At 38.5% G+C, this 16,078-nt stretch overlaps 1 protein-coding gene across 1 annotated transcript; it reads right to left on the reverse strand.

The window, feature by feature from the left end:
• Positions 1-12,123: 12,123 nt before the first annotated feature.
• Positions 12,124-12,822, reverse strand: LOC129647272 (bcl-2-like protein 1). Its single transcript, XM_055574433.1, has 2 exons — positions 12,448-12,822; positions 12,124-12,258 (listed from the first exon to the last, which is right to left on the reverse strand). Exons 1-2 carry the CDS (start codon positions 12,820-12,822, stop codon positions 12,124-12,126), a joined length of 510 nt encoding a protein of 169 aa, XP_055430408.1.
• Between the last annotated feature and the right edge of the window lie 3,256 nt (positions 12,823-16,078).

The following is a 16,078-nucleotide window of genomic DNA, read 5'->3' on the forward strand; positions in this document are numbered from 1 at the left end:
ACATTGTAGCATCATTCAAGTTCTGAATGTTCTTTAGCCCATCACCACATAGATATAGTAGAACTATGTGAGTCTTGAAAACAGTAGAAATTTTTAAGTAGTAACATTTTCTTATTACAAAAGTGTTAAATGTAGCAACTTCAGAAATGAGATTAAAAAAAAAGAAAATCACACTGCAATTCTGCCTTCCCAAGATAGAGCCACCGGTTGACATACTTCATGAGCGACAGGCCCAGGTCCTTCTTGTTCACCACGGTACCCCTGGTGAAGATCTCAGTGCCTGGCATGTGGCAGTGGTAACAATATCACTAAATAAAATAAATGCTGTTAAATAAAATAAATGTTGGCATTTTGGTGTATGCCCTCTTAGAATTCTTTTATATGTAAATATGTTTGAAAACTGAGATCATAATGTGCACATTTGAATCCTGGAACATAATTGAATTCTGAACACTAATCTTGGATTGAGAATACATTCTCTTTTTCCAATAAGATCTTGCAAATTCATAAAGTATGAGAATTAGAATGGAACTCAGTGTATTTAGTCCAAAGCTTTCATATTAGATACAAAGGAAAACTTACAGTGGTGAAGAGGCAAAAATGGGTGTTGCAAAATCCATGCCTCTGGATTTTAGCCAGACTTTTTTCTGCCATATAATATGACTCCTACACAGTATCTTAGGCTTCCCTGATGGTTCAGATGGTAAAGCGTCTGCCTACAATGCGGGAGACCTGGGTTTGATCCCTGGGTCGGGAAGATCCTCTGGAGAAGGAAATGGCACCCCACTCCAGTACTCTTGCCTGGAAAATCCCATGGACGGAAGAGCCTGGTAAGCAATAGTTCATGGGGTTACAAAGAGTCGGACACGACTGAGCTACTTCACTTTCACACAGTATCTTAATCCAAGCTTTTTGAAATTGAAAATTCATGCTTCTTCAAGAATTTTGGACACCTATTTTTCGGTATTCCTTTGAATACTTGTCACTCTGATATAAATTTAAAAGTGTTTGGCTAGGGCTTCCCCAGCGGTCTGGTAGTTAAGAATCCACCTTGCAATGTAAGGGAGACTGGTTGGATCCCTGGTCCGGGAAGATCGACCAGTTGGATCCCTGGTCCGGGAAGATCCACCAGTTGGATCCCTGGTCCGGGAAGATCCACCAGTTGGATCCCTGGTCCGGGAAGATCCACCAGTTGGATCCCTGGTCTGGGAAGATCGACCAGTTGGATCCCTGGTTTGGGAAGATCGACCAGTTGGATCCCTGGTCTGGGAAGATCCTATGTGCCATGGAGTTGTGTGCCACAACTACTGAGCCCATGTACAGCAACTACTGAAGCCTGGTGCCTAGAGTTGGTCTCTCCAGCAAGAGAAGCCGTCACAATGAGGAGCCTGCACACCGCAACTACAGAGGAGCTCCTGCTGCCTCAGCTAGAGAAAGCCTGCATGCAGCAATAAAGATCCAGTCCAGCCAATAAATAAATAAATCTTTAAAAAAAGTGTATGGCTAAATCTTCTGTGAAGAAATTTGGTGCTAATCATCAACCTAGGTAATTTCAAATATTTATTTTTTTCTGATATTCAATAAGCTATAGTTGTTTTAATATTTAAAATTAAATTTTTTTGTTCTACTCAAGATACATACATATTTATTATTATAGCTTATGCATGTTTTAAAAACTTCAATGGCTTTTCCATTACTGAAAAAGCAAGGAATCTCCTAAGTTACTATCCTTATGAGCAAGCACCTGCTTTCCCCAAACACTAGCGAGTAATTAGAAAGATCTATTTTTCTCCCAAATATTTCCACTCTTCGTGTACACTGTTTCTTGTACTATTTGTCTTATTTGACATAACATGATTTCAATTAGGTTTTTAATGATACATGTTTCAAGATTTTGAAGGTGAGTGGTTTACAAGTAACTCCCAGCATTTTCTGTCAAAACACTAATGCCTCAGGCTATTAAGTGGTAACCTCAAAAAAGAAAACTGAAATTAAAATCATTAGCAGGGTGTAATTTGAATGTCATTGTGCAACATTATTAAATAAAATCAGAACAAACCAAGTAATAAGCGCAGTTACACACTTATCCCAACTTGCCTCTCTCATCCTAGTTAGAAATGATTTGCCAAACCAGAAATTTACAACTAGTGTTTCATGAAAGTGAACCTGAAGAATCTCTAAGCCATTTTAGCCCCCCTCTCTTTCCGCATTATTCAGATTTGTTAGACTTACTGAACATGAAGAAAATGAATGTTAGTAGCCAGTTCCTTTTCACCTCATCCTCCCATCCTTTAAAATACAGTTGTTGGTTTTTTTTTTTTCCTCTCCTTTACAATATTAACGCAAGATTGCAGTTGTGAGAGTGTCTGTGCCCTTTTCCTACAAAATGAAGAAAATGACAAAGTTATAAAACAAATCCTGACTGTGGTAAGTGAAAAGAGAAAAGGAAGAAGAGGAGAGGGAGGAGGGTTGGGGAGAAAGAATAAATGATATCCTATGATTTAAAGTGAACTTTCATCTTCTGTGCTGGGCTTAGTCCCTCAGTCATGTCTGACTCTTTGCAACCCTATGACCTGTAGCCTGCCAGGCTCCTCTGTGCATGGGATTCTCCAAGAAAGAACACTGGAGTGGGTTGCTGTACCTTCCTCCAGGGGATCTTCCCAACTCCGGGATCGAGCCCAGGCCTCCCATACTGCAGGAGGATTCTTTACCGTCTGAGCCACCAGGGAAGCCCTTTCATTTTCTGCTGCTACTGCTAAGTCACCTCAGTCGTGTCCGACTCTGTGCAACCCCATAGACGGCAGCCCACCAGGCTCCCCCGTCCCTGGGATTCTCCAGGCAAGAACACTGGAGTGGGCTGCCATTTCCATCTCCAATGCATCAAAGTGAAAAGTGAAAGTGAAGTCGCTCAGTCGTGTCCGACTCTTCGCGACCCCATGGACTGCAGCCTACCAGGCTCCTCTGTCCATTTTCCAGGCAAGAGTACAGCATTGCTTAAATTATTTTTCAACCTTAAAATTCTTTCTTTATTTACTAACTGAGAAGTTGAGGTAAAACCGGAGCTGGAGTAAGCAATTTCTACTTATCCTCTCTCGGTCCTCTCCTTCCTGGGCTGTCATCATTCACTCTTCTCCAGCCGAAAACTATTCGCAGTGGTGCTTCTGGCTTAGCATCCCCTCTAATTGCTGTCCATCTGTTTCCATTAAGCATCTAAGCCATTTGTCTCATTTCAATATCTCGCTCCTTTTTCTAAACACTTCAGATAAAATTGTGACCTCAAATATTTACATAACATTTTCCTAGATTTCTGCATCCGAGGAGAGTGTTATTTTGCTATTATTAAAAGAATGTTAATTCAACACCTTTCACACTGTGAGTGCTAAATATGCAATTACTGTTACTTTGATAGTATGGTAGTAAAAAAAAAGTTGAATCAAATATTAATGTTCTTCCTTTTATAAGAAATTCTGTAATTTAAGGACAATAGTTCCTTCTCTGATCCAACGTCAAGATAATTATTTTGACAAATTCTTTTGAGATTTTTAGATCATAGAAATATGATTAAATAAAACCAGTCATCAGTTGGAGTTATCATAAGAGCTCCAGAGTATTCCTCCTGTGATCTAAAACAATGTTTTAACAACATCTCTGGTCTCCAGATTCTGTCTTGTTAAATATGAAATAAAAGTTTCAATAAAAGTTTTTCCTCTTGTTAACTTTAAAATTGTCTGTGGCTTAAGACAGAGCCATTTTGCCACTGTACTTTCGCTATGGTTCAAGTCCATATTTCTTGCCCGTTAGGGCACTGGGTCCCTGCTCTGCACAGTTTTGACTCCTGTAAAATAAACTTTCCTAAACTTTGATGCTATAGCATCAGTCAGCTTAGAGAGATGCTGCAAGAAAATGCCTGTGACACTTATCACTAGTGTAGAGGTGGTGCTGATGATGCCGTTTACTGTATCAGAGAGGCTCTTACTTTATAAGGACGCATGGGAGAGATGTCGCACCTATGTCAGCCCTGGAAATAATCACACCTCCTGAGCATCTGGACCTGACGGATCATTAACCCATCATATTTTCCCCTTAATGCTAAATTTGTAGCCCTTCTCTGGCAAGTACTCCAAGCCATGTGCATTCTACTTAGAGCTTCAACTTATTTTTCAAACACTCATTATTCTATCTCAGTGTCCTTGGCTAATTATTTTATGTTATTTATAATGTGTATTTATAATGTGTATTTATAATAGGATTTTGTAATTCTGTTTGGGAGGAAGAGAGGTAGAAGGAAAACAGATGAGCCAGTACAGTCACATCATTATTGCTTGCACATGTAAGGACGACGACGCAGGTATGCTGCCCTAGTGGCTCAGACGTTAAGGAATCCGCCTGCAATGCAGGAGACCTGGGTTCAATCCCCGGGTTGGGAAGATCCCCTGGAGAAGGGCATGGCGACCCACTCCAGTGTTCCTGCCTGGAGAATTCTAGGGACAGAGGAGCCTGGCAGTTTATAGCCCATGGGGTCACAAAGACTGACCGACTAACACTTTCGCTTTCCTGTTTGTATACTTTGAAGTAGATATCTCTTCGTGGAGAAGAAGAAAAAGCTGTAGTACAGAAAATGATGGCTATTAAGGAATCACCAAGTTGACTTTCATACTTTAAATTTTAATTTTTAACAATAATTGTCTTAAAGATGTAGAATTAGTATGTTTGAAATATAAACATGATATTAGTTACATATCTACATAGATAAAAGGTAAGTTCTCATACTTGTATAATAAAAATATTTTTGTTAATTAAAAAGTCATAATTTATCAGATCAGATCAGATCAGTCGCTCAGTCGTGTCCAACTCTTTGCAACCCCATGAATCGCAGCACGCCAGGCCTCCCTGTCCATCACCAACTCCCAGAGTTCACTCAGATTCACGTCTATCGAGTCAGTGATGCCATCCAGCCATCTCATCCTCTGTCGTCCTCTTCTCCTCCTGCTCCCAATCCCTCCCAGCATCAGAGTCTTTTCCAATGAGTCACCTCTTCGCATGAGGTGGCCAAAGGACTGGAGTTTCAGCTTTAGCATCATTCCCTCCAAAGAAATCCCAGGGCTGATCTCCTTCAGAATGGACTGGTTGGATCTCCTTGCAGTCCAAGGGACTCTCAAGAGTCTTCTCCAACACCACAGTTCAAAAGCATCAATTCTTAGGTGCTCGGCCTTCTTCACAGTCCAACTCTCACATTCATACATGACCACAGGAAAAATCATAGCCTTGACTAGACGAACCTTTGTTGGCAAAGTAATGTCTCTGCTTTTGAATATGCTATCTAGGTTGGTCATAATTTTCCTTCCAAGAAGTAAGCGTCTTTTAATTTCATGGCTGCAGTCACCATCTACAGTGATTTTGGAGCCCAGAAAAATAAAGTCTGCCACTGTTTCCACTGTTTCCCCATCTATTTCCCATGAAGTGATGGGACCGGATGCCATGATCTTCGTTTTCTGAATGTTGAGGTTTAAGCCAACTTTTTCACTCTCCACTTTCACTTTCATCAAGAGGCTTTTGAGTTCCTCTTCACTTTCTGCCATAAGGGTGGTGTCATCTGCATATCTGAGGTTATTGATATTTCTCCTGGCAATCTTGATTCCAGCTTGTGTTTCTTCCAGTCCAGCATTTCTCATGATGTACTCTGCATATAAGTTAAATAAACAGGGTGACAATATACAGCCTTGATGTACTCCTTTTCCTATTTGGAACCAGTCTGTTGTTCCATGTCCAGTTCTAACTGTTGCTTCCTGACCTGCATACAAATTTCTCAAGAGGCAGATCAGGTGGTCTGGTATTCCCATCTCTTTCAGAATTTTCCACAGTTTATTGTGATCCACACAGTCAAAGGCTTTGGCATAGTCAATAAAGCAGAAATAGATGTTTTTCTGGAACTCTCTTGTTTTTTCCATGATCCAGCGAATGTTGGCAATTTGATCTCTGGTTCCTCTGCCTTTTTTAAAATCAGCTTGAACATCAGAAAGTTCACGGTTCACATATTGCTGAAGCTTGGCTTGGAGAATTTTAAGCATTACTTTACTAGCGTGTGAGATGAGTGCAATTGTGAGGTAGTTGGAGCATTCTTTGGTATTGCTTTTCTTTGGGATTGGAATGAAAAACGACCTTTTCTAGTCCTGTGGCCACTGCTGAGTTTTCCAAATTTGCTGGCATATTGAGTGCAGCACTTTCACAGCATCATCTTTCAGGATTTGGAATGGCTCAACTGGAATTCTATCTCCTCCACTAGCTTTGTTCGTAGTGATGCTTTCTAAGGCCCACTTGATTTCACATTCCAGGATGTCTCACTTTAGGTCAGTGATCACACCATTGTGATTATCTGGGTCGTGATGATCTTTTTTGTACAATTCTTCTGTGTATTCTCTTCTTAATATCTTCTGCTTCTGTTAGGTCCATACCATTTCTGTCCTTTATTGAGCCCATCTTTGCATGAAATGTTCCTTTGGTATCTCTGATTTTCTTGAAGAGATCTCTAGTCTTTCCCGTTCTGTTGTTTTCCTGTATTTCTTTGCATTGATCACTGAAGAAGGCTTTCTTATCTCTTCTTGCAATTCTTTGGAACTCTTCATTCAGATGTTTATATCTTTCCTTTTCTCCTTTGCTTTTCGCTTCTCTTCTTTTCACAGCTATTTGTAAGGAATTGGCCCAATTAAAATATTATTTGTGTTTTTGATATTCAAGTTACAGCTAGTTCTTAAATTATTATTATTATCAATTGTTCTAACAAATCATTCATTGATGTTTATTTGTAAGCTATTTAGGATTGTATAATTTTATATTTGTGAAGTTTAAAAAATTTACATGTCATTCATTCTCACATGATTCAATATCATGTTCATACTTTCCAATTAGTACTGCAAGCTATGGACATTTTGAAATTCTTCCAGATATCTTACAGCCCTCCACACTGCTTTAGGGTTTGCAATATTGACAGCTTGATGTATATTACTAGAAATCTGCTCTTAAATCTATAACTTAAAATTTTAATGCTAGCTCAACTGAAGTTCCCTTTAATGGAAAGGTTAGACATAGAAATAAAATACAACTTTTAAATTTATAAAAGGAAAACTGTAAATGACATCCAATATTTGTGTGCCACATGGCACTATATGCCAAGGGAGCTGGCTACTTTCATAAGTTATAATTAATAAGATTCATCAGTGTCAGCAAATATGCCCAAGTCACTTACAATTTGGAAACCATCACCCGTCAATTAACTGATTCTCCATACAGTAATTTTGATCATGGGACGGTTCTTCTAGTTATATAAATAAGAGTTTTTTAAAGTTAATTTCATAGACCTATAAGTGGGCAGCTAAAATATAAGAATTGAATTTTTAAAATGGTAATAATGATGACAGTGACAGCTTAGCACTCTAGGCATAGTGCTTTCTCATATTAGTATTTTTTTTGTTCTTTCTCAGACTATTATTATCTCAAATTTACACATGAGGAAACTGATGAAGAACTCATCTGGGGTTCTTGGAATAACTTGAAATAGAATAATAGAGACATGAACAGAAGCCCTCTATTTCAGCTCTCACACTGTTTCCAGGATTCTGCCCTGTACCACAGTTAGATATTAACTATAATATTCAACTTTGCTCAGGAACATCATTAACTATTGTTAAATAAAGTTTAATTGAAGCCATAAATATTAATGTGGAATTTTGAGAACCTTTTATAATTATAGTAATTAATATAAAGCTTAATGATTTTTAATTTTTTAATTTGTGTCAAGTCCTCTTTATAGAACACATTTGTCATTCTACTATCCTGGGCAATATGAAAGGGTCCCTGCTGCTCTTTTCCATGGTTTACACCACAGAGAATTCTTCTACAAGCATTTCATCACAGATTAATACCTGAAATTTAGAGCACTTATTTTCCCTGCATCTTATTAAAAGCTATGAAAAAATAAAGGGGTCATTTTGAGAGAATCAGTGATATCCAAAAGATAAAATACTAATTTCTTTTTAAACATAGCATGTTGAAAACTACCTATGATATTTTTAAACTGCTTGGGTTCCGAATATTGCTCCATTAATTAAGATTTAGGAGGTTCTGGGGGCTCAGAAACTGGGCTTAAAATAACCTTACCATTAGAATAACATAAATCTTCGTGTTTATTTTGGCTTCATGGGGCTCAAAAGACTGTCACATTTCAGACGCTGAACTGCTTTTATATTCTTTAGTGTAATACAGTATTCTCAGTGCATGCTGCACTCTAGAATCTTCTAGGATAATTGTGATCATCCTAACTCAAAAAAGTCAGAATCACTGGGGATAGGGCTGAAAATTGAACATTCTAAAATTCCTGGCTTAGTTTTTAATCTGCAGTCAGGGGTTAAAAGCCATTAAACCTACTGGGAACTCATATGGGAAAGGAATGACTGTTTCCTTGGTCTCTATATAAGGCATTTCCCTGTGGTTGGTAGCTAATCCTCCTGTGCATTGCCGTTTGCTTTCAACTGCCCTTGACAGAGCATGGTTCTTCTGACTGGAAGTCATTTAAGTCTCTATTGTTTTCTAGGAATGCCCCTCAAATGAAATGAAAGCAAAAGCTTTTCATTTTTAAATAATTATAGATGCATAGGAAGTTGTAAAGGTAGTACATGGAAGACCCGTGTACCTTTCATTCAATTTCTCCCAATGGCCCATCTTAGATAATCATAGCATAATATCAGAGACAGGAATTAGACATTGACATGATGTGTGCATAGAATTCTGTTACTTTATCTCATGTGTAGACTCGTGTAACCATCAGTGCAATCAAGACACAGAACTATTCCATCACCACTAAGATCTCCCGCTGCCCCCAGTGCCTTTTATAGCTACATCGAATTCCCTCCCTTCCTCCATCCTGGCTAACCTCTGGCAACTATTAATCTATTTCTTGTCTCTAAAATTTTATCATTTCCAGAATGTTATAGAAATGGACTGTACGTACCCTTTTGAGATTTTTTGTTTGTTTTTACTTAGCATAATGTCCTTGAGATTCAAGTTGTGTGTTATCAACAGTTCATTTCTTTTTACTGCTCAGCAGTATCACATTTGGTTGTTTCCATTTTTTGTCTCTTACAATGATGCTGCTACAGTAATGTTGCATAGCTCCCAGATAAATGCTCAGGAGTACAATTGCTGGGTTGTTTGTTAAATATATGTTTAATTAAGAAAATGCCAAACTGTTTTCCCAAGTAGCTGTGCCGTGTTATATTCCTACCAGCAATGTACAGTATATCAAGTATCAGCATTCTGGCTAGTGTTTGGTGGTGTCACCATTTTTTTTTTAATCACACTGAGACATATATAATGGTATCTCATCATGGCTTTGATTTGCATTTCCCTTTTAGCTCGTGACACTGAACTTTTTTCCCAAGCATACTTGCCATTCGTATATCATCTTCAGTGAAACGTCTCCGTATGTTTTTTGCCCATTTTCTAATTGGACTGTTTGTTTTTACTGTTCGGTTTTGAGAGTTCTAGATGAGTGCTTTATCAGATAGTTTCTCATCCCCTGTAGCTTGTCCTTTCATCCTCTTAACAAGATCTTTCACAGAGCAGAAGTTTTCATTTTGATGTGGTTGAATTTACTGACTTTTCACTTTTATGAATTATACTCTTGGTGTCATATTTATGAACTCTTCACCAAGTTTAGGCCCCCCTGGTTTTCTCCTATGTTATTTTCTAAATATATGATTTATTTTTAAATATATGATTTTATATATTTTATTTTTAAATATATGATTTAACTTTTTTTTTTTTTGGAAGTGGTTTCAGGCTTAGGTTGAGGTTTATATTTTTTTTGCTTAAATATGTCCAGTTGCTTCAGTGCTATTTGTTAAAAAGCCTATCCTCTACCTCCATTGAATTCCTTTTGTACTCTGATAAAAAATCATCTCCTCTCTTGGCCTCTGTTGATACCACCTTGGCTGGGAGGAGGGACAGCTCCTAAGTGCTTCCTACAAGGCTTCCAGCAGCCATGTTGGGGTGGCCTGGTTATTACTGAGCTGTGGTAAAAGTCCTGACTCCACTAGGCCTCCTCTGACGCCATCCTGGAGGGGAGGGTGGCGCCTCCTTGCATCCTGGCCCGGGCTGAGGATGGGGGTTGGAATGAGGGGGTGTGGCGAGGGGAAGCCTAGACTCTCCACTGGGCTTTTGTTTGCGGGGCAGCAGGCTTTTCTGTGGTTATTGTCTCAATGTTGGCTGTCTTGCTAAGCTGTCCCTTTGCTGGGGCTATTGGAAAGGAGGGCAAGCTTTTCTGGGAGGTTCTTTTTTTTGTCTTTGTCATTAGCATTTTTGGGTTGCTGGCTTCTTCAGTACCCAGCCTGGGACGTATGAGGTGAGAAGAAAATGAAGGGAATTCACCACCATGTAGATCCTGGGGCTCTAGTTCCCTGGATTGCCTGCCTTCTTTATCTTTGAAAATCTTCCTATGTTGGTTTAATATATAATGGCTAGGATTTTCAGTTGCACCTAGTGGGAGGAATAGGGAAAAGTATTTCTACTCTCTTCTTTCAGACACTGAAGTCAGCATGAGTTTTAAATGTGACACCTGGCTTATCGTGTACATGAGATTAGTCTCCAAATCGGATACGAATCTAGCAGCAGTTTTTGAAGGCTATGATGAGATACAGAAAATAAACTTTACTTACATATATAATAGTAATAGTTAACAGTTCTTTGGCACTTAACCATGTTTGTTATGGTCTTCTTGACAGACCAGAACCTGGGGACAGGAGTTGACGAAAAGAAGGCGAAGAAAAGAAGGACGTGGGGGACCCAGGTCTCTAGTGGAACAAGGGTACTTTATTCACGGCAGCGTGTGCTTATATATTGTTATACAAGGAAGCTTTAGGTAGAAAAATAAAGTTGAGTAAAAAACACCGAAACCAGACGCTTAACAACAGTAACTAGGGGAATAACAATGGTCACAGGGACAGAAGACAACCCATGTATTGGAAATAGGAACATGACTAAGCAGTTGTACAGAAAAGTAAAAAGGTTACTGAAAGGAATCCATGTATGCCTTCAGCCTCATGACCTCAGTCCTGGGAACTGCATGCAGCTCTGCTCCTTCCTGTTTTCCAGGAACTGATAAGGAATAGAAGGCCCTTGAGAAACAGAAAACAACTTATAGGATTCCTTAAAATTAAACGTTCCCTGACAATTCTTCCTTTTTTATTATTTTTGTAAAAAAGGCCCTGACCAATTGAGTTTGTTTACTTTGAACAATTTTTGTTGAAAGGCATTGGTATATAACAAATATAATTACCAGGACAATTACCAATGTTACAGCACCAGACCCAATACTATGAGTAATACTTTGGAACCATCTTCGAGGGTCTAGCCCAGATAATTGATCAGCTAGCTGTTCAGCTAAAGTTTCCAAATTATTGGAAGAGGGCAGACTTTTAGAGAAGGTTCCAAAGATGTCTTTTTGTAATAATTGTGCATTTAGGAAAGCATTGTCATGTATGTCTTGCAAATGAAATTTAATTTGCTCCCAGTTGTAGGCACTATAGTTGAACTGAACAGGGGTGATACAAAATTGAGTAGAATTCCAATCACATTTTAATATTATTTGTTTTTGTAAATCTATTAATTGATCTCCGACCCATTTGACAGCTGTTTTTAGTTCCTGTATTTCATCCTGAATTTCCTAATCTATCTGAGCCTGAGTGGCCCACATAGTATGAGCAGCTTTGGTCCAATTTTGAATAAAGTTTTGTGTTTGAATTGAGGTTTGTAAAGCTATGCCTGCGACAGCGGCAGTAGTGTAAATGGCTATTAATCTCAAAATGTCAAGAATTAACCATCCAATGAATCGTTGAGATCTCCGGAGTAATTTAGAGAGTAGTTGGGAGGCAAGTCCTGCCATTGGACCCTCTTTCTAGGGATTCATATTTCAAAGTAACAGAAGAATTAAAACAAGTATACAATCTGTAATCTATGTAAGTCACAAAACGTAGAGTCTTATTAAATTGTAAGTTCTCTATAGCTATAACAGAAGGAAGAGGAACATAAGCTTGTATAAAATATGAATGACTGTAATGAAACGAATAGTTACTATGAGTTGAAGAGCAAGCCCTGCAGAACCATACCAGCCACAGTCGTGTCCGTCAGGGACCAGCAGGTGAAGCGCTGTTGGCCCTTTTGGCTCTCGGTTGTTGTATTGTTTTCATAGAGTTCCACAAAAGTGTCCTACCCACCGTTCTCTTGGATCCAAGGCTCTAGGTGGTTATTTAGGTAAGTGGCCATTGAAGTTGTGACCTGACTCACTGATACTTGTATCTCCTTGTCTATGCTTTTCATGCATAGTGTCCCACCGAAGGAGAAAAAGGCCATAATGTGACCCCACTTCACCCCGTCCCGGAAGAGTTCATTTATTACCTGTTCAAAGCTCTGATATGCTGTCCCTGGGGTGATGTGGAGCTGGGACGTCAGGTCGTTGAATGTCTGTTGGCACCTCAGTTTAAACTCATTGCTTGCCTCCCTCAGGGCTTGCTTTACTGTTGTCATGGGGATCATTTTCCGGGCGTCCAAGCTTCTGCTGTGGCCAGTGGCTCCATTCACTGCGGGGCTATCTGCCAGGTGCCAGGATGGGTTGCCACTGATGGCACTGGGGGTTTCCATATCTGACTCTCTCCCTTCTGGGGTCTCAGTTCTGTTTTCTTTCATACCACTAAACGGACTCCAGCTGTATCCTTTCTGGGAAAGCTTGTAAGAGAGAAAGTCAACCACTAGTTCCCGGTTGCTCTGAGACATTTTTATAATAAGGATGGGTTCCATCAGTCTATTGTCTAAAATACCTGTAGTAAAAAAGGTGGTTAGGTGTATAGGTCCAATAAGTATGATTAATTAATTCAGCTTGAGCGGCGGGGGGCGGGGGGGGGGTTTGGGGGGGGTGGGGGGGTGGGAAGTAAAGGCAAGCAAAGCAAGCATAGCAACAAAAATATTTTCCGGATTCCGAGGCATTCTCTGTTGTGAAACCAGATTTTTAGGTTGATTAGTAAGGGTTTTGTTTATCCCTAGGTAAGGAGATCATAAAGTCGATGACGTTGAGGGCGGTGTTTCTTGGAGATTTTTAGAGTCGCCATGGTTTGTATTGGAATTTTTTCTTCCCTGGAATTTTGTCGTTTCTTTTTTATTTTGAATGCCAGAGGCTCTCCTGGGGCGGATCTTCTGAAGATGGAGTCAACTGATTTTTGTTGGATTTATCTGGAGAAATACAAGCATACCCTTTTCCCTGTAAGATTAATTTCCCAGATTTCCATTGTTTAGTTAGCCCATCTTCATACCAAATGGGCAGAGAAAGAGAAGTGTCTTTCAATTCCTAGAAATGTTTTTCTGCTTATGTCAAGATAACTGTGGTAAGTTTTTAAAAATTTAAAATAAATAAAGCTGTATTAACGATAGTTATAGGATTAAAGAATATCTTGTTACATAAAACTCACAACAATACTACGTCAGAAGGAAGGATGCCATTCTTCCTTTTTTTTAAATCAGTGGTTGGTTCTTCAGCAGATGGTTGGGATTCTGGTGTGCTTATGAGAGGAGGCGAGCTGAATGTCCTTCTACTGCACCATTTTGTCTCTTTCTTCAAAACTTAGCTCTTTTAATAGAGAAGAGTAATTTTAAGTAATCAAAGACTGCAAGTAATAAATTCTCCTTCCTCCACTCTACTTTGGTTGTGTCTGTTGGCCTGACACCTTCTGAGAAGTGAACCCAGTTTTCAGGTGGCGGTATTGCTTCACCCTTGATGGTCCCTCTTCAAAGAGATTGGTGTTACTCTTTTACTAATGGATAAAATAAGGTCAGAGAGTTAAATCAGACTCCTTTTGTTACCTTAGTCTTTCTAACTTCAAAACTTGTACTCTTTAATCATAATGCAATATTTCTTAGCTATACTTCCAAAGTTTCTTAGAAAAATGCAGTGAAAAACATTGTATTAAGAGCCAAGAGACACTGTATTTTCATACACATTTACACAAAATTTATTCTCTGAATCTGGGCAAGTAGTTTCAACTTTCTGGCTCTCGGTTTTCTCAACTTTAAAAATGAAGGGTTAATCTTGATTTTTAAAATCTTTACTTGAGTAATAATTTTATGACTATCTAAAAATACAGAGAGAAATATAATTTGGAATTTCAAGGTAGGAGTGGATTTCTGAGTAGTTCTTGGAGCTCAATCTGTAATAGTGGAGCTGGTAGTGGCAGGGCCAAGTGAGAATGAATTAAGTAGGCTGTTTCAGATCTCTCATTTTCTATCTTTAATGTTAATCACCAGATGTAGCCTTCCAAACACCTATTTCTGAATACACAGGTTATGTGACTCATGGAGTAGCTCCAATAAGACTTGAGAGGGTCAAGGATGAGATGACAATAAATGGAAACCAGACATTGGGTTTTAATGTGGGAGGTGCGTGTGGATATATGTGCAGGAAATCTGCTGCTCCAAGTATGCTACAGGGTTATTATATACTTGATGCTTCGTTAAATGGTGAACATCAAGAGTTACTATCCAATTAAGCTCACCTGTGTAACATCACTTATGATTGTTTCATTATTTTGTGCCAATCATCTTCATAGACAATGCTTTGCCCATCAGCCCATTTATATTATTTTATGTTCCAAATGCTCCAATTTTCTGAAAGGAGGAACATATTGCCATATGAAAAGATAATGGATCTGTACATCTGCTGAGTATTCTTATTCTCACAGAACAACTTCATATGTACAAGAAAAATAATTCAACATGAGTTCTATGATTTTTTTCTGTAGCTCCCCTTAGCTGTTATCTTTCTTTAAAACTATATTATATAAATATCTAGGATTGAACAAAGCAACTTTTAACAGACATTTACTGCAATTTCATAAACCTTTGTAAAACACCTAAAATTTTCCTGGATGGGTGGTAGGTTTTGGAGGGGATAATAGTGTATTGCATAAATGGGCTCTGCTAGAAATATAGGTACATGTTAAAATAGTGAGTCTGCATATATAAACATTTTTTCCTAAAAGTTTTTTAATGACACTATATACACCATAGTCTCTTTTTTCCTTATGTATTAATTTTCTGGATAGATGGATTAAATAAATTTAATAAGTTTCTTTGCTGTAAGAATTTTTCCTTTAAAGTTATGAGAAGCCTAGACAGCATACTAAAAAGCAGAGACATTACTTTACCAACAAAGGTCAGTCTAGTCAAAGCTATGGTTTTTCCAGTAGTCATGTATGGATGTGAGAGTTGGACCCTAAAGAAAGTTGAGTGCCAAAGAATTGATGCTTTTGAATTGTGGTGTTGGAGAAGACTCTTGAAAGTTCCTTGGACTGCAAGAAGATCCAACCAGTCAATCCTAAAGGAAATCAGTCCTGAAAATGCATTGGAAGGACTGATGTTGAAGCTGAAACTCCAATACTTTGACCACCTGATGCAAAGAACTGACTCACTGGAAAAGACCCCGATGCTGGGAAAGATTGAAGGCAGGAAAAGAAGGGAATGACAGAAGATGAGATGGTTGGATGGCATCACCAGCTCAATGGACATGAGTTTGAGCAAGCTCCAGGAGTTGGTGTTGGACAGGGAGGCCTGGCGTGCTGCAGTCCATGGGGTTGCAAAGAGTTGGACATGACTGAGCAACAGAACTAAACTACATTATTAATCTTTAAGAAGACTTTTAATATGTACTATTTGCCAAACTTGTTTACCCTCTGAACTTTTTTTTCTTTTATACTAAACATAAGTCATTGAATATTCTATGAACTGGATTTTGTATAATGGTATATAAACAAATTTATTTTCACTATCCATATTCAAAGTCTAAATTACTGTAAAGAAGGATTATTCAAGAAGATTCATAGGGAAAATGAAATTAGCCAAGATTGGATTTTCAGGTTGTTCGAGATTTATATTCATTCTTTTTACAGACAACTTTTATATATAAGAAAGGAAAAGGTGGTAATTATGTGACTCCTTATTCTTTTCCCTTTTATTCTTCCTTTCTCCTCTGCTAACTGGTCCG

Source organism: Bubalus kerabau, chromosome 3 (genome assembly GCF_029407905.1).
Source record: "Bubalus kerabau isolate K-KA32 ecotype Philippines breed swamp buffalo chromosome 3, PCC_UOA_SB_1v2, whole genome shotgun sequence".
In the NCBI taxonomy this organism is placed as follows: domain Eukaryota; kingdom Metazoa; phylum Chordata; class Mammalia; order Artiodactyla; family Bovidae; genus Bubalus; species Bubalus kerabau.

Excerpts from the sequence above, each read along its gene's own strand:
- LOC129647272 (XM_055574433.1), bottom strand. The coding sequence starts at position 12,822 with ATGTCTCAGAGCAACCGGGAACTAGTGGTTGACTTTCTCTCTTACAAG. Across the intron at positions 12,259-12,447 it reads CATATCAGAGCTTTGAACAG|GACACTTTTGTGGAACTCTA; the intron begins GTAATAAATGAA and ends AACGGTGGGTAG.